Below are 20032 nucleotides of genomic sequence, written 5' to 3'. Positions count from 1 at the left end.
CTAATCAGTTTTTTTCCGGGACTGGATGTTTCCAGCTCTGCCAGAGGCATCTGGAGTAGATGTTCGTAAATGGCCACTGATGTTCTGTTGATGTTCTGTTGATAGCCTTTTATCTTTCCGGGCATCTTTTGGGCTACTCCCAGTCGTTGATATGTTAAATCCATTTCCATAGAGTGATGCTTTCTCTCCTAAAAAAACTTTAAAATAATTCCCTTCCCCAAAGCAAGGTCAAACTAAGCCTAGCTGGAGAAATTGATCTTAAAAGCTGTATTGTTTCCTACAAAAAGACTATCCATAGCAACATGCTGCTGCAGTGGAAGTAAATCTAATTCCAGACGATTAAAAATGGTGTTGCATCCAATACCTGGAAAGCAATCACCTCCCTTTTTATCTAGCTCAGTCAAAGCCACTGAAGGTGTTCAACAGAGACATGGACTAACCCAGAATAGTCTGGAAGAGAAGGAGGAACAATCAGATGTTTATGAACATGATCTAAGTGGGAATATAAACAAATTATTTAGCTGTTCTGCGATAATTGACCTCACACCACTTCCACATTTAATTTGGCAATTTTTAACTTCTTTTCCCAGTTCTTTTGGTGTGATATACACACATTCCAGCATCATTATCTACTGTGTACCTAATAACTGAATAGGATTGATTCTGTCCACATGCAAAGCCCTGGGAATGCTCCCTTACAGTCAAGTGTAAGTAAGTGAACAAGCTAATTTTTTATTCTCCCAACTTTTAGTAGTAGTAAAACGCCAAGGCTGGCCACACAACCTAAGTACAAGGTCCATGATTGCTTAATCATACTACGTATCAATGGTATTTCATAACACAGTGTCATATGTAAACTTATGTAGTTTATTTACTGTCATGTGGTTTTATTGTACACCTGCGAAGTTCCTTTTCATTAATATGTATATTTGATTAACCAACTGGTCTTAATATGTATATTTGATTAACCAACTGGTCTTAAGATCTGTCTATGCTTCGATTGATTTGCAGGAGTTTGCTGAACAGGAGTTTGCTGGTAATAATTTACATAACTACATATATACAAATGTTCCTAAGAACAACTGTCATTTGAAGGGGCTGAAGGTCATCTGGTTCTTTGTTCTCAGGATTGTTAAACTCGCAGTCTGCATTTCTAGAAAGATACACTTGCACATACTCATAGGCTACACAAGGAGATATTTACCAAGCTGCCCAGGGACATGTGATAGTAAAGTTGAAGCAAAATAATTCCCTACTGCAAGAATTTAATGCATGTAACTATTTTAAGTAAATGTCACATGCTCAGATTCACTATGAAGATCAATTTGCAGTAACTCTCTTGTTTCCTCCAGCCTGATTTCCAATTTATGTTAAGCAGAGCAGTGCCATGTTACATTTCCTCTGTTATTAAACAGAGCTGAGCTCAGGGATGAGGTCCCAAGGAACACTTTAGTCATTTTGGAACATGCCATTTCACACGTGAAGGGGGATTATGTGTTGTGAGAGCTAACAGGAATTGTGCTGTGATGAAACAATGAGAAAACTGCTTTGTGCTTGTGTCTCTTCCATGTTTTTCCACCAAATTCTGCATGCTGCCCTGGGTTCTTTATGTCAGCTTGTCAAAGCCCTGACAATGTCCTTTTGTCTCCTGAACATTAACTCCACCACACAGCTATCACAGGATATGGACTGGGCTGTTAGTGGTTACCAGTCCTATTCAGCCTGCCCAAGTTCCTATCCCTTTTCCACACATACACGTGTACACACAGTTTGCATAGGTTTCTGTATGGAGTTGAAATGGATTGGATTTAAGACCCCATAAGCTTTGCAGATCTGGAATCATACCTAAGTTACAGACCTTCGAGGTCTGCTTTACGTAAGATTCAGGTCCAATTTCATGGGCAGCTTAAGCTGTCACTAGCTGGCACTGGTGCTGAAAGAAGTATCCAGACTCTTTGCCTGTCCTTGACTGACCCCATCTATTGTGCCAGCAGAAGTTTCTGGCACTGGTTCACTCAAAGAAGGCAGGCATTTGACTACATCCTCGTGCTGCTTATTCCAAAAATAACTTTTAATTTGTATTAACTTTTTCCCCACATCCAATGCTAATAAAGAACTGTACAATGAGCTGACATTATGCAAAAAGCTGCAAACTTGGTCTAAACTCCTAGTCCTTCATTCTACTGCAGGTCTGTGCTTAGCTTCATGTGCCAAGGACAGTTCACTGACATTCATGTCTGGTAAAGATGAGGACAAAAGTTCTTAAAACAAAGAGAGGAAATATTTAACAGCAGCAGCTATCTTTCAGCTCTGTAGAAACTTCTCACAGAATATAAGCAAGAAAAAAAATAGCACAAAATAAAATCTCTTCCAGACCTATATTTGCCTCTGATGTCAACAAGGAATAATATAGAAATGATCCTTTTTGTCACTGGAATGCCAGTGAGTTAAAAACCCACACTTTGGATGGTAAGCTTTTGGGAGAGGTTGAAATGAGGGCTGCTTTGTGTTCTACAGGACCTGCATAACCTGGACAGAAACCACCCCTGCTTTGCATGTCTCTGCTGGTAAGAATGGGCTGAGGAACATAAATCAAAGATGTGATGGGGCTGTCTCCTGTGCTTCCACAGTCCTGTGGCTCCCGCGAGAGAGACTGAGAGTCTTTTAGTAGATTTTACGCCAAGAGGAACCAGGCTTTGGCCCTGTGTCCCCGTTAGCATAGCTCCCCAGGGCTGGCAGGGGTTGGGTAAGGGCTGCTGCAGACGCAGCGCTCCTCAAGCAGCAATCCTCCCCAAGCCTGCCCCAGCTGAGCCTGGAGTCTGCATGGTTTAGTGCAGATCATGTTCTTCCTTAGCAGTCAAATAAATACAGACAGTACTATTTTGGAAGTGGGACAGAGTAAGAACAAAGTGGCTGGATTTCAAAACTGGCTGTGAGCAATTATGCACTTGAGATTTAAACCTCTTTTGGATTTACAGGCCCACCAAAATCTTATGACTATCTAACAAGTCTAATCCTTTACACGAGTTTACAGCCAAATCCTTTGATTATTACTAACACCAAGGTCACTGGTGCTATATGAAATATTGGAAAATATATGTGATTTTGTGTTTTACCTCCTGATTAATCCACTTGAGTGTGAAATAGGAAATCTGCCCTTAATTCCTAGCTGCATTTGCAGATCATGTAACTAGCAACTTAATTATCATCCATGCCTCTAGATAATTTTTCTCAGCCTACATGTCTAATTGTGAGATATTTTGAAATCTTTTGAAGGCAAGTATTATTCAAAATTCATTTATACACATTTATACAATGGCTATATTTTTGTCTTCCTCAGCATACCTTTGGCTGCCTAAGGAACAGACTAAATCAGGTGCTCTTTTCAGTAATCTGTAAGAATAGAGCTAGATAAATTGTGTAAAAAATAGCTTTTTTTTGACACAGGGATATGCTCTCCTCATCAAAGATGACTCTTTGCCCACTGAAAGGTGTCCTTAATATTCTTACTTGTTTTTAATAGTACAAACCTCATAACCACAATTTAAACTTAACCTGCTCATGATGGTAAGTGTTGCAAAAAGTAGCACTTAGGAAAAAGAAATCTATGTGGTCATACAGTAGATCTCTTCCAAATAAATCAGAAATGTCTTGCATCCCTCTGGTGTTAAGGATTAATTTGGGCCACTCTTCCTATCAAAGTTAGTAAATACAACTCTCTTTTCCAGCAACAAGTATCAAGCAAGTTGAAGAACTTTAATCTTGAACCTGCCAAGAGAAAACACAAAAGGCAAAAAACCCTCAAAGTGTTTTAGACATTCATCACCTTGGGCTTCTCAACAGTTGACTTTTCAGTTATTCTAAACACTAAAAGGCGTCAGTTTCTCTAAGAGATAATTTCTAATCCACAGTGCAAGCTAGAACACAGAACACACAGGAAGTGAATCCAGCAAATAACAGCAGCATTCGTGGAATTTGCAAAACTCACAGATGAGGTTAGTAATAAGGGTTAGAGAAGGGGAGGACAAGATAAGATTGGAGTTTTGTTTGTATTTCTGGCTTTGCAGTTTGTTTTTTTTGCCTGCACTGGAGAACATAGGTTTTTACTTGTTTCTGGTTTTCATCAAGTTAATAAAAACATGCTGCAGCAGAGCTTATCTGAATACCATACCCTGAGGTGGTAAAGTAAAAGCTGCTCCAATTAGTCTCTGTCATCCAAATTGGTGGTGGTGTTATTGAATGGGTTTGCTAATGGCAAGGACGCTGCAACAGTTAAAAGGAGCACTTTTCTGAAGAGGATACTGTTGGAGGTTTATATAGTTGAACTGGTATTTTTGTCCAGAAATCTTCTCATTTCTTAATGCATTCAGCAGCTTTAACTAAAATTGCTTCATTTACATAGGGTGTAAAATTCTAGTTGTATTTAAATGGGTGGGAATGGGTTCCCCCTATGGTTGAAGGGACATTGCTGGCAATGTATCCAGGCCGGTTTTCTTCTGCATACAGCCCAGATAGACGTGCAAGTTCAGGACATGTAAATGTTACTATTAGTTTAAGATTCTTAGCTCAAGAATCAAGAGTATGCCCGGTACTGAATTAAAAAAAAAAAAAAAAAAAAAAAAAAAAAAAAAAAAAAAAAAAAAAAAAAAAAAAAAAAAAAAAAAAAAAAAATAAAAAAAAAAGAGAAAAAAGCCGATCCAAACTATTTTACGGAAATATATTTTGCAGTCTTAGTGTAACACATATTACACAAAATATGAAATGTGTGATGAGTTATATTTAAACACTAGGTCTCCAGTCGCAGTGTTATTGTAAAACACGCTTTTGTTGAGGGAGTTTGTATTTGAAAGGTGAATTCCGAGGAAGTGTCAGGTAAGGAGTTCTTTGTTTCCACTTGCGGTCAAACGGTGCAGTGTGATTAGAGGCAGGCCCGTTGCCGTACTGTTTGACAATGACTGTAACCCGGTGCGCGCAGCGAGCAGCAGCAGCGGCGGCTCCTCCCGCGGCCCGCCCGGCTCAGGCGCTGTGCGGGCTCAGGCGCTGCACGGGGCCGGGCACGGGGACAGGCACGAAGCCGCTCCCGCCGCTCGGTGGGGGCATCCGCGCGCACAAGCCCAATTATGGCCGCGCGCCGGGCTCGCGCGCCGCCGGGCCAATCAGGCGGAGCGGCGCGGGCGCGCGCGCTGTCCCGTGACCCGCGGCGCGAGCGGCGGCCACAGGCGACAGGCGGGGAGCAGCGGGGCCGGGATGGCGCGGAGCGGTGCGGCGCTCGGCAGGGCGCTGGCCGGAGGGGCCGCCGCCAGGTAACGCGGGGCGAGGCGCGGCGGCCGCGGGCGGGAGACACAGGGACCGCTGGCATGGTTAGAAACTCGCCTCTTTGCCCGAGCCAGTGGCGGAGTTGTGAGCAATCTGTCAAAGGAATTAAAAACTCAGGGAAGCGCCCGGAGGTTTTCTGCTTCAGATAATGCAGCTAGTTCCTTCTCACCTGAGTGTGTGTAAGGATGGCTGCAACAACTTGAAAAAAACTGTATGCTTTGGGAGAAGAGTTAATCTTACAAGCGAAAGAAAAAAAGAGCAGGCAGATGAGAGAAAGTGCACTTTAGAAATCTTAGTGTAAAAGAAAAGGTTCACCTGTTACCACAATTATGGTAGTGCTGTGTTGTAGCCTTGGAGCTGGGGATGCTTCTCTCCTGCAGTTGTTCCCGGAGTGCACTCTACCTCCTGCCACCACCTCGACAGAACCTACTGCGCTGAGTACCAAGGCTTCAAGGGCTCAGGTGGTAAATTAGCCTAGTATGTTTATTCAGACTAAAATGCTATTGAGGACACTTGATGGTACACTCATTTTTCTGGGATACGAACAGCTCTTGGTAAAGAATTTGAATGCGATCAACTCATGTCTCGCAGACCATAAAATCAGATATCACTAATCTGATGAAAGTATCAGTTAGGGAACAACTAACACATTTGCCCTAGCATGCTCCTGGCACTAATTTCAGTCTTTACACTGTGGAGTTAAGAGAGCCCTTTTTTCAAAAACTTTGATATTTAGGCTTATAGAATTGAGTAAGTATTTAAAAAAAATATAAAACCTCAGAATATGGATCACTTACACATGCATGTCATCCACGAGAAATGCTTCCTTTTCAGCTCATGGAAGTTGGCTGATACTGTGATCAGTCCTCAAACGCTTAGGGAGAAAGCAGCAAGTGGAGGAGTGAGTGGTGCCAGTGAGAGCAGTGTGAGTGGAGATGGTTCTGTCACTGGCAGAGGATAAATACAGAGGTGGCAGGTGTGTCGAGAATTGGCTTTTCTTCAGTGGCCCAGGTTCACAAAACTGTGTGATAAGGGATTTCTTAAAGAGGTCTGCTTTCCTGAACTGGCACCTAGCATGTGTGCTATTCTCACAGCATCTGTTCTTCAGATAAAATCGGGAGAGGGATGGATTCTCATCATACTTGTTAGCATTATAACCTCTTAACCTTGCCTTCCTTAAATGGCACTGTAATTGTGAAAAGGTCATTGTCTTTCAGCAGCTGAGAGATTATTTGTAGGGATTGATTTTTAGCCTTGTGGCTGAAACAAGTTTAGATGAAAACTGTATAAAACAATGAACTGGCACAGCCTTACAGTAAAAAACAAACCAAGAGACGAAACCTGGGGACTGGTTTGGATTGTGTCCCATACATAGCCCCAGATAAAGCAATTTAAATCAGCTGTGCAGAATGAGGTCTGCTCCGAACATTTAAACTCCTTCTGTGAATCTGGTTGAGGGAGCTACAATGTTGTTGGCACCCTTCCAGCATTCCTGGAAATATCAAAGCTTTTCCTTAACAGTCATGTACATTCTGTGTGGAAAAAAAGCAGACTTTGTCCACATCCCTTGAGATACTGTTACAAATATTGGCAGTTGTCTAAAGGTTTTTAAAGCGGACCTATCCTTTGTTAATTTTGACACTATACTTCTGTCCCATCTTAGTTTCTTTTCAACTGCAGTGATTACAGTGTGTTGTCAGTCATCACGATTCATATCCCAATTACATTGTTGTTTTTTAAAAAGTCTGTATATTTCGTTTCTAACCAGGTGCTAATAATTATTATTTTCCTCTAAACTCAACACCAATTTATTATTTATCTGTCTCCCGATAGTGACCACATAAGATAATGTACTCAGTCATGGGTAACTATTGTATTTATTTAGAATTCCAAGTTATGTTGATTTTTTAAAGAACATACTCTTATTTCTAATTTAATTTAATTTAATTCAAAATTGGTGACTAATTTGGTGCTTGGGAAAAAGAAAAAAAGACATCTACCTGTTCACTGTGTTTAAAAAAAGCAACAGAATAACCAAACAGACCCCAAAGATGCCTAGTTCTAAGCAGAAGAAGCTGGCTCCATTTTTAACCACATGAATACAGAAATATAGTCCTTGCTATATCATTAGAGAAAGATCAATAAAAAACCTGGGTTACTCTTTAGCTTATGTTTGTAGAGTCATTGAGGGCAAATAGTGGCATTTTTACTTTCCTGGGCCAAAATTCAGAGCTTTTGAGGTAACATTCTGCATCTTAACTGACTTGATGTAAACAAAATCAATAGTTTAGCAGAACAGAACTGTTAAACACAATAAATATTTGTTAGATTTTAGTGTAGATGTTCAGAGGGAACACTGAGATGCAATTTTAAAATTACTAGTACTTTTAAAGGTAATTTGTTACGTTTTATTTACTGTGTTCAAGGTTCTGGTTATATTTTCTGTAGGAAATGTTGAAAGCTGGGTAAACAATGCACCTTTGGAAAGAACTTTCAAAATGAAATTGTCCTTTTAAGAAAAGTGTGGCAGCAGAGAGATTGTAGCAGAGTTCAGTTTACTATCTCCAAGTGAAACCTCCTCTACTTTGTGTATTCCAAACGAGTAAAGTATTGCAAACTATGCCTTGATGTTGCTGTTAAGGAAGCCTGTTCTGCAAACTAATTCCATGTGAGACTTGAATGTGAACTCGAGCTGCCATGAAGGCTGTGTTTAATGAGGCCCTTTGTATTCCACTCTGCCAGTTACTTTCCTCATGACTGAGGGCTATTTTCAGTTTATCTTAAAGGAAAAAAAAAAAGGTGACTCTTGTGTTTTTTACAGTTTGTATATTGTTAGGAGCCTTTGTTTTTCCATCTATTTCTGCTATTTTCTGGAATGTTTTACAACAGATTGTCTCACCTGAATGAATTGTTATTTATTTTGCTGGTATGAAACACATTTAAAAGCATTTTCCCTGTTTCAGGCACTTGGCTTCTTGTGGTGTTCTGATGACYAGAACTGCTCCTTTGCAAGTACCTGTAATGAGCCATACTTTTTCAAGAAATTTCTTCAATGTTGTTGCACCACTAATAAATAAAAGAAAAGAATACTCTGAAAGAAGAATTATAGGGTTTGTATAAAATTGTGGAAAGAGACTTTAAATGCTTATTGATTTTGTGTTTGCTCTAACTAATCCAAAACACTGAAAACACATCCAATACACAGTAGTTCAAAAGACTGAATGTCCCTGAAGACATATGTCCCTATGACTGTGCCCAACTGGAGCCTAGAAAGGAGTTTTGACCTTTAGAATTTGTAGAGATCAGGTTTACCAGCCTGAAATTGAGTAGAAAGAAGTGGGAACCCAAAGCCCGTGGGCCATAGCAAGAAACAGCAGAAATAACTGTTCTATTCCATGAGAAAATAAAAACCAACCTTGAAATGGAATAATACACTAATGATTTCATTTAGTAAAAAGTGAATAAAACAACAGGTGTGAAAACTCTGTTCCGTTGTCTCCCAAATACATACCAATGTTTGCATTTCTATTGTACTTCTCAAGATTTTCTTCTTTCTTTAAAAGAAGAAAAATAATTGGTTGTGTGATGAAGAAATTTAGACACAGAAAAATATTTTGAACTTTTGTTTGCCTTAGAGCTAGTGGGAAAATCCCAGTTAATTTAATGATACTGGGATCTGCGCCCAGTCTCTGGTCCATAACAGTGTGAACTGTTTCTTAGCTTTTTTTTTATTTTTTTTTTTTTACTATACTTAACATTCCCTTATTTGATAGTTCTTGAACTGCAACACATCTTGCCTAAGCAGTTAAAAAGGGTCTTTGTCCAATCGTCCTCACTGCTGAGTACTGTTGAACATATACTTCATTTTAAAGGAAATTAAGCAACTACTTAATCCCAACTGTTTCAGAGTCAGAATGAAAAATTAAAAACCATAGCTATGTAGTACTGTGCCATGTTGCAGTAGAATCAGCTGAAATGTTGCCTTAATATTGTTTCATCTGATTTCAATATCCTGCTTGAGCCAGGGTGTTGGACAAGATGAGGTCCAGAGCTCCCTTCCRACCTCAGCTATTYTGTGATGCTGGAAGGCTTTTCCATCTATTTTTTCATTAAGTTTTTCCACTTGGGCTAAAATAAGAATGATACTGCTCCTCTGTTTAAACCTTATAAAAAACAGTACTTGAGTTTTAGTATACCTTGTCTTCATAGCCACGAAGTGTGGAATTTTTTTTTTATTTTTTTTTTTGGTGGAATGGTCAAGATCTGCCTAAATGAAGAAACTGTTGTGCTGGAAAAAATGTTTCCATTTGAAATTTATGCATATTTACCTGAAATTGCAGAAAGTAGCAGGCATTAGGTTAATTATTCACTAATGTTACTGCTGGATGGTATGTGATATTTTGCTTCTTTATGCAAAAGCAATTAGCAGTGTATTACTGTTCTTTCATTTTAATTAGCAAAGCTGCATTTCCARTTTCCATAATCAGTAGTAATGACTACATCCACCTTCCAACCACGTATGCCACATATACCATCTTTGAAACTTTTTACTGCTGAATTTGAGGTTAAAATACCTTGTAACTGTAATATTCATGTGTCTGTTTCCAGGTACTCCATGCAGGAAATGTAYGAAGTTGTTGCTGTTGTGGAGAATTACAAACTGTTTGTTCCTTGGTGTAAAAAGTCAGATATACTCTCGAAGCGCTCTGGCTACTGCAAAGCACAGCTGGAAATAGGATTCCCTCCTTTAGAAGAGAGATACACATCAATTGTAACCCTAGTGAGACCACATTTAGTTAAGGTAACTGCATTTTTTCCCTCCTAACTATAAATTTCCTTAASTTTTGTGTGTTGAAATTTGAATATTCCAGGAACATTTTGCTTCCAAACGAAATTGATGCTGGAAGTTCTTTGTGTGGCTCAAAACTTGTGTTGCTTTTCTTTAAAGACTTTAGATAAACTGAAGAGAATTTTGCTTTCCTGGGCCAAAATTCAGAGCTTTTGAGGTAACATTCTGCATCTTGACTGACTTCATCTAAACAAAATCAATAGTTTAGCAGAACAGAACTGTTAAACACAATAAATATTTGCTAGATTTTAGTGTAGATGTTTAGAGAGAACACTGAGATGCAAATTTAAAATTTCTAGTACTGCCACATGAGGGAAGAGAAGGAATTTTAATTTGCCTTTGTTGACGAAGCTGGCAGCCATTAAATGAAGATAGAACATTTTTGCTTGGGTTTTTTAAAATAATGTTTTCCAAGCCTCTCTAAATGCAAAATTAGGACTCAGTTAAAAGTTACCTGACAACTCTTAACTTCCAATGCCTTAACAAAGTTGTTATCTGTCATTATTTTTCTTCTCACAATTTTAACTATTTAATGTGAAAAGCCTTAAGTTTAAGTGTAGGATGTGCTGAAGAGATTGTTACTCARTATATTGATGAGAAGACAGAGGTGTGCATTAAAAGTCAACTTTTTTCCAATTAATTTATTCAGAAGAGAAGCAGTTGCATTTCTCCTTCCAGYTTTTCRAGAGCAATAATTAAGAGWAAAGTAGAAAAGTGCCAAGGAAGAYATTTCAAATGATGCCTGGATCTTCTAACTATTCATTTGCCTTATATGTTCAAATCTGTTTTGATAAAGAATTGCTCAGAACAGACTCCTTATAGCAAAACTGCCTGTCCTTTGGCAGATCCTGATTGGTTTGGAATAATCAGTGGAAATTATAGCAGTTGATTGCTGTTTAAGATAATTGTTTRAAAATCCTATTTCACTRTTCTTTTCKAGGCTTCCTAAYAAGAGACACYTAACAGAAAATGAGTTTCTGAAGTMYAGGGARATGTAAATTGGAAAAGAAATATGMAAAATGCCTTTATTCAATATTCTTACTGATTCTGGAAAGAAAAAATATTTTTCTCCCTTTATTTAAAAAAGTTGAGATGCTGTAATGGAAAATCTGGGCTTTACATGCTGAGAGCTTTCCTTGTCTGCTGTTCCCTGACAAGACTGGCTTTTTTCTTTCACATAGCTATCAGATTGGCTTACCAACTCTTTTTCCTTCTTAATTCACTCAAAATAGGCATTTTTGTCTCAGAAAAAGAAACAACAAAAGTGGTGAAAAAACGATTTCTTCAGATTTCCTCCCTGGAGACTCATTAGCCTTTTCTCTGCTATAATTTCTTTTGCTAGAGGTTTACATTTTGTCCATAGAACTGCAGGAACATTCTTAGAGAAGTGCTTAGATTATTTCACTGTTCTCTCAAGTAACTTCAGGCAAAGGCACCTTTCATGGTGGTCAGGCACAAAATRGGAATGGGTTTGTTGCTTAAGRTTTTTCCTTTGTGTASTGCTTAAAWAATGGAAAAATCAGGCTGGTAACAGCAGTTTGTGCTGAGGGGGAAAGCATGAAGGGAGTTTGTTACTTCTAAGACTGGGAGAAAGGGGGACACAGTGGCAATTTTCMCATTCTTCCTGCAATTTTGACAGCAGTAGGGAAAAGCAGGCCCAGCTCTTTGTGTCTAATCTTCCCTCTACTCCTTCTCTTTCTGATGTAGAAGTAAAGGCCTCACATGATCTCATTCCTGGAGAGAAAAATGTAGGTATTTTTGTGCTGGTGGTTAGTCTTCGAGATTACTTACCTTGCCATGGCTTTCCAACCCAAACAACACCTATTCCCTGTGTGCAGTCTGTTGGAGCAGAGCTGCTTGTGGTAACAATAAGAACTTGTTTTTTTAAAAAAAAAGTTACATACATTTTCTCTACAAATTCCAAGCCAGTTGAGGTTATGTATTTGGATGATTTTGAAGTGCATGTCTTTTAAACTTTTTTTCTGTTATAGATATAGCCCACAAAATTAGTTCTATGTGCTAAAAGCAAAATGAGTGAAAATTAAGAGCCTTTTGTAATGAAAACTACAAAGCCAACTACAGCCAATACTTTCCTGTTTCAAAGGAGGACTCTCTGCAAGGCCTTTTGAAGCATTAGATACAGCTTGCCAGGAACCAGAAGCCAATATATAAGCTGATCAGGAGCTGGAGTGTGTAGTCTTACTGACTTCATGGCAGCTCTTGGTCACAACAGTATYTTTTGACATAGTTTCTTTGGAGTTTGTCTTTGATCAGATTTGTCTTGAGGCTGAGCACTCGTGTGACCCAAAGTCACCAGTCTATAGATCAGTATATAAAAYATACTATTCTAGAGTATTTCTGTCTCAAACCCCAGTAAATATCCACATCCTTTGCTTAAAGCAGTGTTGGTCAAAATCTGGGTATATAGCCAGCATGATATTCTATGCATCATGCCACAGATATTTTATGACATTCAACACACAAATTTTTCCTCTGCCTTGAAAGGACTTCAGTTATTTTCCCATAAATGACACTGTGCATATGGGATCTCATGCTGGCTGTGCTGTAGGAACAGTTTTAACTATGTCATGATCATCACTATACAACAAAATGCAAACACAAGCTTCAGTAATACCTGTTCTTCATATCTGTAAAATCCTAACTGTAGCTTGATTTTTTTCAAATGTGTTTTAGGCATCGTGCACAGATGGAAAACTCTTTAATCACTTGGAAACAGTGTGGCGTTTGAGCCCAGGTATCCCTGGTTATCCAAGGACRTGTACACTGGATTTTTCAGTAAGTATGGTAATGAAAACTACCACATGCTAGAAGCAGCACATGGAAACGCTTCTCTTCAACTGAGGGGGCCTTTTAAAATGCCTGTACTATCTCTTTAAACATATATACACAGAAAACTAGTTTGCTTTAGTCAATACTGTCCAAAAAACATTTTGTAAATTTTACTACCGGAAACCATTTCAGTGTCCTTCAGAGACAGCAGCTTTCTGTGARGTGTCCATGTATCACAGAACAGTCTAGGACAGGCACCTCTCACCCCAGAGTTTTAAACACACTGAAATTTTTAGACAGTAACATAGAGGAGAAATGCTAAATATGCTTTACTATTTCCTTTCATTACTCTGCAACCTAAATTCTCTTGCTATCATAAAGCTGATGTTCTACCATTTGTCCTGTTTGGGCTGCAGTTTGGTCAGTTTAATTTCCTGTCTKCCARCTTTATTCTTTAATGCATTTCAAGCCCTACTCCTTCCTTCTCTAATACAAGTATAATAGACTWTTGCTGTCTCTCTAATCTATGATGGGATAGCACTGCAGACCAAAACTATTGCTCTTTAAATCCACTATCTGATTCAGCCTGATTTCACTGCCAGACAAGTTGTTTTCTGAGTTACTGCTTTTCCATGTTGTCTGTTTTGTTTGTCATCACTTTTTTTCTTGCATTTTATAACAAAGTGTAGGTGTTGCATTGAGCTGGGGGTTGTAAAAGGCTGCAAAATACACAGAGGTGGGCTAATCCTGCTGCCATCTGCTGGCATACTCTGCTTTGAAAATTATCTTCAGTAAATAGAAAAAAAGAGRTTTTAGACTAGCACATTAACCTTCTTGGGTTATTAACTTACAGCTTACTGATGTATTATACCTCATACAGTTCAAGAGTAAAAATTAATCTACAGGCACTCAATCACATTTTTAAATTATTTGCATGTTATTTGCTCACGTTATTTGAATTACTTTAGGCAAATAAATGTCAGTTTTTTCTACTAACTAATACAGAGGATGTCTTTTAACCCAAGCCATAATACAATTAAAAAACTTAGATTACAGGGTTTAAATAGTTGTTTAATTCAAGTACATGCTCTCTGAGGAAACAACACTACACCTCCCCAAACCAAAGCCMCATTTTGACATTTCCAGCCAAGATCTTCAGTTAAAGAGAATCAAAACTGAACTTGATACGGACATTTTCATTTTCTTGGGGGAACACTATCAACCCATATTAGTACTTACCATATTTTGAGACAGTAGAAGCCAGTGCAGTCAGCTGAGATTAACCCTGGCCAGTGACTGCCCTGCTGGTCCTTGCCTCTGGGCACATGCAGGCAGGGATGATAAGCATTTCACAACAAACTTGTCAAAACAGGCCCTGCAATTACAGATATTCAAGAGAAAACTTGGATTTCAAGAATGCTTCTTTGCTTCAGAAAATGTTATTTGAGTTTTGGGCTATGCTGGTTCCCACAAGCTGCTGTATCTCCTGTTGTGCCAAACTGATTCCAGGAGACATGCACATACAGCGGGGAACTTTCCTAGTTTGRTTTCAGCTCTGAAATTATTTGGTTTATAGACTGAAGCACATCACCATTTTTATCATCTGCAAGCTTCATTAATGTATAACATACTCAAAATTTACATAATTGCTGAACATGATGCCAAACTCATTATAGCTGTTCTGCAAAATTCTGCGTGCCCTAAATGACAGCTCTCAGACTTGCAAGAGGCACATTCGTTTTGCTGATGCTTGAGGTCAAGCAAATGTAAATGAAATTACACTTGGCTTACACGCCAAGTTGTTTAATTACTTCCGTGCTACTGCTTTGCAGTTAACATGCATTGCTCATAAGGAATTGGGGAGAAGCTGTATCTGCTCCTTGTGGAATTAAATCTCCTGATTTCACAGGAATGACAAAAAATACTTAAATCCTAATCAGGTTCATTGACTGCCCATGTCAGGTTGGGAGTAGGAGCTGTTTAGGTGGAAGATACGACACACAAACCAAATCAGTTTTAGTCATTAAACTGCTTGTTTAATGAGTTTTAATGACTTTAATGACTTGAACATACCATAACTACTGCCACCAATGAGGAAAGACTGATTAATTTAAAATAATCAATTTAAAATATTGGCATTTAAAAGGTAACTATTTCAAGCCACTTTTAAGTTTCTTGGTATACTCCAACTTACCTATTAGGTTGCTGTCTTGCCATGCAGGAATTTCTTCAGATAACTTTTGTCCTCCCAAGTGAATTTTGTACACAAAATAAGTTATTGTTTACCAGTAGTTTCTCATTATTTCAAACCTCTTTTGTCATGCATCATTTATTAAATAAAAGACAGTTTAGGTAAACATAAATGACTACTTCAGAGAACACAATGAAAGGATTCCTCTAATTGAAAAGCCCAGAGGGACAGTCATCAGACCAAGGAATATGGCATTTCTTCACAGCCACACTCACCTATTCCTCAATTTTAACTCCTCTCCTACAACTTACCTGCAGCCTTCACTGGAGATTCTTTGATAGAGTTGTCTATTTGTGACAGCATTTACAACAGCAGATACTGGGAAAATAATAATCTTTTATTTTCTTAACAGATTTCTTTTGAATTTCGCTCACTTCTACACTCAAACCTTGCTACACTATTTTTTGATGAAGTTGTTAAGCAGATGGTTGCTGCCTTTGAAAGAAGAGCATCCAAACTCCACGGCCCAGAAACCAGCATTCCTCGGGAGCTGATGCTGCACGAAGTTCACCAGACATAAAGGGAAACTGTAACAACCTCAGCTATAAACTTATTTGTACACTTCATTTATACAAAGTGCCATGCTCCTCCTTTGGGGCATCTATTTCTTATCAGAGCTGTGGGTGTGATCTTGTACTGTACTAAACACACCTGCTCAGCCAGACWTATATAGAATGTTCAAAAGCTGCAATCAAGTGCAGCTCAAAGCCTTATCAATAACAGACACTTGGCACTCCTGTAATGCWGGCTATCTCAGGCTGCCGTTTAACACCAAACGGCTCCTGGACTCGCAGCCCAAGCTCTGCCTTAACCAAGCTTTGTCATCACTGTAACATATTAACTCAACTTTGTGGGAATGTAACTTCACAGCAGGAACTCAGCAAGCTGTGCCCAAACAGAGGCCAACTGRCATACTGGCTTCCCAGAGAATGGCAGTTTGGCAACTGAGTAGTGGTGCTTTAAACCCAAGTGAATAGCAAAGATAAGTCAGGAGACTCTAGCTGCTCCTGGAGTGACCAGCAACTGCTCTAGCACTCCCCCCAGTTTTCAGGAATGAAAGACAGGGGTGTACATAAGGAGTATTGTGAGTGCAGCAGTCAGCTATAGCCAGTGKTTCCCAGTCTGGAATCTGCAGTACATTTGGCAGGCTGAACTTGCCAGTCCTTCCCCATTACATATGGCACTTGGGTTACTTAYATCTCATCTAATGCAAACAGTACACTTCAGACCTAGTGTTATCTCTCTGAGAATGAGGGACCAGCRCTGTCCTCCCTGGAGGCAGGGAACAAGAAGTCCTGCACTGCCTGCAGACAAGCACAGCCAAGGCCAGCCATCATTATAAATCATACAAGAGAGCACTAAACCTTAGTTCTTCAAGGTTTTTCAATACCACACTCCTGCTGTGATAGTGCCATCTTGATTAAATACATGTGTAGTACTTCTTGAACCAAGTAGATAGGTTTGAAGATATTTTAAATCCTGACTTTATGCTTTGCATAAATTTGAACATTACCAAATTTCTTCACCAAAATTAGGTGAAGTTTCAGGCCAGGTGCCTCTGCAGGGTATGCAATCCATGTGGTTACTACAGAACAACATATTAAGTAACATAGAAAAGTATGTTTCAGAATATAGACAGCACTGCAACAGTTTCAGACCATTTTACTTAAAATTAGAATGCCACACATCTGATTTGTGGAAGGATAATTCTTACTAAGAACAAAGGYAGCTGAGGAAAGCAACAGGTGGATTAAGGTCATTTTTACAGAACTGTGAAGTTGTAAAGCAATTTCAACTGTTGAGGCAATCAGAGATAAACATACACAAGTCTGGAAACAGCTTTGTTCTRCAGTCTGGAAGCAGAAAAGGCTACACAATGTTATTGGCTGTGTGAGGTCAAAGAACGCACGAAGGGTAAAGCAGCATCTACTGCAAAAACCCTGCACCCCTCACCACAAAGGARGAGGTGAAGGAGGAAGGAAGGCTCAAAGGTGAGGAGGTAACCACATACTACACCTGAGCAAAGGAACTACTGAAAAACTCCAGAACCCTTTCTTAGCAGACTTACCTGTTTGATACCCTCAGGGCACTTCTCTTCCCACGGGACTGTGAAAGGTACACTGGGCCTGTTCCAGCACGTGAAACAATCAGATAGACAGGGCAAAAGAAAGTCAGTGCACGTGCCTTGTTTTCAGAGCATTGTTTAATATTTCAAAGAACTGTAGTGCAGTTCAGCGTAGGTATTTCTTACCAAAATTAAAGCACTTGCATTTCTGAGAAACATTGTAGACAAAGGAATGTTTCTCGGAGTGAAATGCCCTGTCATTTTTTTCAAGCATAAGTGTCAATTTCTAGTAAATCTTACAAGCAGCAGCAGGCTGTCCAGGCTCTCCCATAACTATGGCTTCGTGTGCAGATGAAGAAGGTGATACATTTTGTAACTTTTGAGCAGTTTATTACATAAAGGTCACATAACTCTATTTGCCTACTTTGTACACAATTGTCTAGTCTCACGCACAGTGGCTTCCAAGTTCTTCCTAGTACTGGCAAGCACCAAGAAATTCTGAAATAGAATATCAAGTGCCTTAATTAAGTTCAAATCAGGACCTTGGTAGATGGATCTTGCACCCAGTTATCAGGAATGTACAAATGTCTTTATTCAAAAAATACAAAATAAATTATCTGTAGGCATGGACAATGACTGTAAACAATTACACGTGTGTTAAATGAAATCCGGTAACTGATGGTTACAGTGATTCTTTTCAACACCAGCCTCACTTCAGTCACTATCCATCCTCTCACACTGATAGCTCAAGGTTTTCAAGTCAGAACTGTCAGTCTTCAACAGCACAGCTCATGATGCATCCCTATCCCAGGAATTAGAACATGCCACCTCCCATTCCTCCACCCATCCCACCCATTCCTCCCATTGCMGGCTCCTTCTCTTCTTTAGGAACTTCAGTCACCACTGCTTCTGCTGTTGATAGGAGAGAGGCAACACCTGCGGCATCCATCAGAGCAGTTCTCACAACCTAAAAATAGGCAAGAAACAACTTCAAACCTGCTGACCATTGCAGGAGTGGGARGAAGCATAGCGAGAATTAAGACCTTTAGGTTACCTTTGTTGGGTCTATGATTCCTTTTTCTACCATATTTACAAAGTCCCCAAGCATTGCATCATAGCCAACTTCTGATGGGCTCTGCAGGATTTTTTCAACTATCAATGATCCTTCGACACCAGCATTCTTTGCAATAGTCATTGCTGGGATTCTCAGTGTTCTCTTGATTATTTCAATGCCTGCAAGAAACACAATGGTTACAGCTCTGTATACATACCCCACTTCCACTGCTAAGGAATGCCCATCGTGATGGAGATCAATACAAAGATAAAATCCTCCAAACAAGAACATGAGCTATTTTTATCAGTTTCAGGAGCAAAGGTTCTCTGCTACTTGATACTTGCCAACAAATGAAATCGTTGCAGGATATCCACACACATTTTAGTTTTACTTCTATAAAAAAACAGTAAGGCGTTTTATTACTCTTTATGTGTAACGTGACACAAAGCCTTTTTCCATTTGATTTGCCACACAGTCTCTTGAACATTATTACATTTATATCTGTCTGCAATTAGTTTAACAACCAGCTCCCAACTCTAAGCATTTGGCACTCTCTGTTGTGATAATGCTGCTTTGCTGCTACTGGGTCTTTCACACTGCAGTTAGTGATGCAGTGAAAACGCTCCTTCCCACTTGAAAACAGACACCACACCAAAGAAATCTGAGGTTCCCACATTAACTAAAAAAATCACTGAAAGCCATCTGCATTTCATCTGATAGAGCCTCAGGACAGGAGAAAGTCTGTTTGCATCACTTCCACACACRTCTTCCAGTCATTTGCTTACCGATTTTCTGATCCTCGTTGGCTGGAGTTAAGGCATCTAAGGCTGGGATGCAGCGCAGCAGTGCACAGCCACCACCTGGGACAATGCCCTCCTCCACGGCCGCACGGGTGGCGTTCAGGGCGTCAGTGACCCTGTCCTTCTTCTCATTCACTTCCACATCGCTCGTGCCACCCACCTACGAGCAGCAAGCCACACATCAAGGTCCACCAAAGAGCACAGGTGGRACAGCACTGCTGCCACCAAATTAAGTAGCCAATGTCTAAGAAGTGCCAGAAAGCCAACCCACCCTCTCCCATACTGGCAGTCTTCTTCTCTACCTCAGCACTCAAGAAGCCTAAGCACAGGTTTGGGTTCATCATTTCATCAARTTCTTAATACCTTCAATACTGCTACTCCATCAGAGAGTTTGGCCAATCGCTCATTCAGTTTCTCTTTTTCATATTCACTGGTGGTAACCTCTAGCTGTTCAATGATTTCTTGAATGCGTTTTTCAATCTGAGCCTTTTCACCCTTCCCCTTAAGGAGCATGGTGTCATCTTTTGTCACAATGACCTCTCCAACTTTACCAAAGTCATGAGGCTGAATATCTTCCACATTTAGGTTCAAACCCTCTTCTCCAAATACCTGAAAGAAATCATGTAAAAAGTTGGAATTCACAGGTTCCCCACACATCAGTTTTTTTATCTACAGGCACACTCATATACAGCAGGCTAATGCTGCAAAATAACCACATTATTGCAGTTCCACCCYGTGGGTGMAGAACCTCTYGCTGATATCCAACCTAAACCTCCCCTGACACAGTTTCATGGTGTTTCCTTTGCTCCTGCCACTGGTCACCTCTTTGTATTTTGAGAAGTTACAGATATTGACACTTCATTAACTTTAGAGTTTGCTGGTTTGTTATTTTGTGCTACCATTAGCT

General features: G+C 39.5%; 2 protein-coding genes across 3 annotated transcripts in view; one reads left to right on the top strand and one right to left on the bottom strand.

Annotated features, from left to right (window-relative positions):
- Positions 1–3810: 3810 nt before the first annotated feature.
- On the top strand, positions 3811–15747 carry LOC130581281 (coenzyme Q-binding protein COQ10 homolog B, mitochondrial-like). Of its 2 annotated transcripts, none has more exons than XM_057379310.1 (5): positions 3811–3995; positions 8280–8426; positions 9925–10117; positions 12860–12961; positions 15559–15747. In XM_057379310.1, the coding sequence occupies exons 1-5, from the start codon at positions 3991–3993 to the stop codon at positions 15724–15726; spliced, it is 615 nt and encodes a 204-aa protein (XP_057235293.1). In that variant the 5' UTR covers positions 3811–3990; the 3' UTR covers positions 15727–15747. The 2 variants fall into 2 exon arrangements, with proteins under 2 accessions (XP_057235293.1, XP_057235292.1); XM_057379309.1 differs by lacking the exon at positions 3811–3995 and adding an exon at positions 5206–5303.
- A 1644-nt stretch (positions 15748–17391) lies between these two features.
- The window catches only part of HSPD1 (heat shock protein family D (Hsp60) member 1), a 9516-nt gene continuing 6875 nt past the window's right edge, over positions 17392–20032 (bottom strand). The window contains exons 9-12 of the mRNA XM_057379308.1: positions 19489–19734; positions 19111–19285; positions 18326–18504; positions 17392–18238 (exon numbers count right to left, since the gene is read on the bottom strand). Of these exons, the coding sequence (XP_057235291.1) occupies positions 18086–18238; positions 18326–18504; positions 19111–19285; positions 19489–19734 (753 nt within the window). The 3' untranslated portion in view covers positions 17392–18085. The remainder of the gene's footprint in view (positions 18239–18325; positions 18505–19110; positions 19286–19488; positions 19735–20032) is intronic.

The sequence above is a fragment of the Malurus melanocephalus genome, unplaced genomic scaffold (genome assembly GCF_030028575.1).
Source record: "Malurus melanocephalus ecotype Western Australia unplaced genomic scaffold, MMel_1.1 scaffold_401, whole genome shotgun sequence".
NCBI classification, from domain to species: Eukaryota; Metazoa; Chordata; class Aves; order Passeriformes; family Maluridae; genus Malurus; species Malurus melanocephalus.
This window is presented reverse-complemented; position numbering and strand designations above follow the sequence as displayed.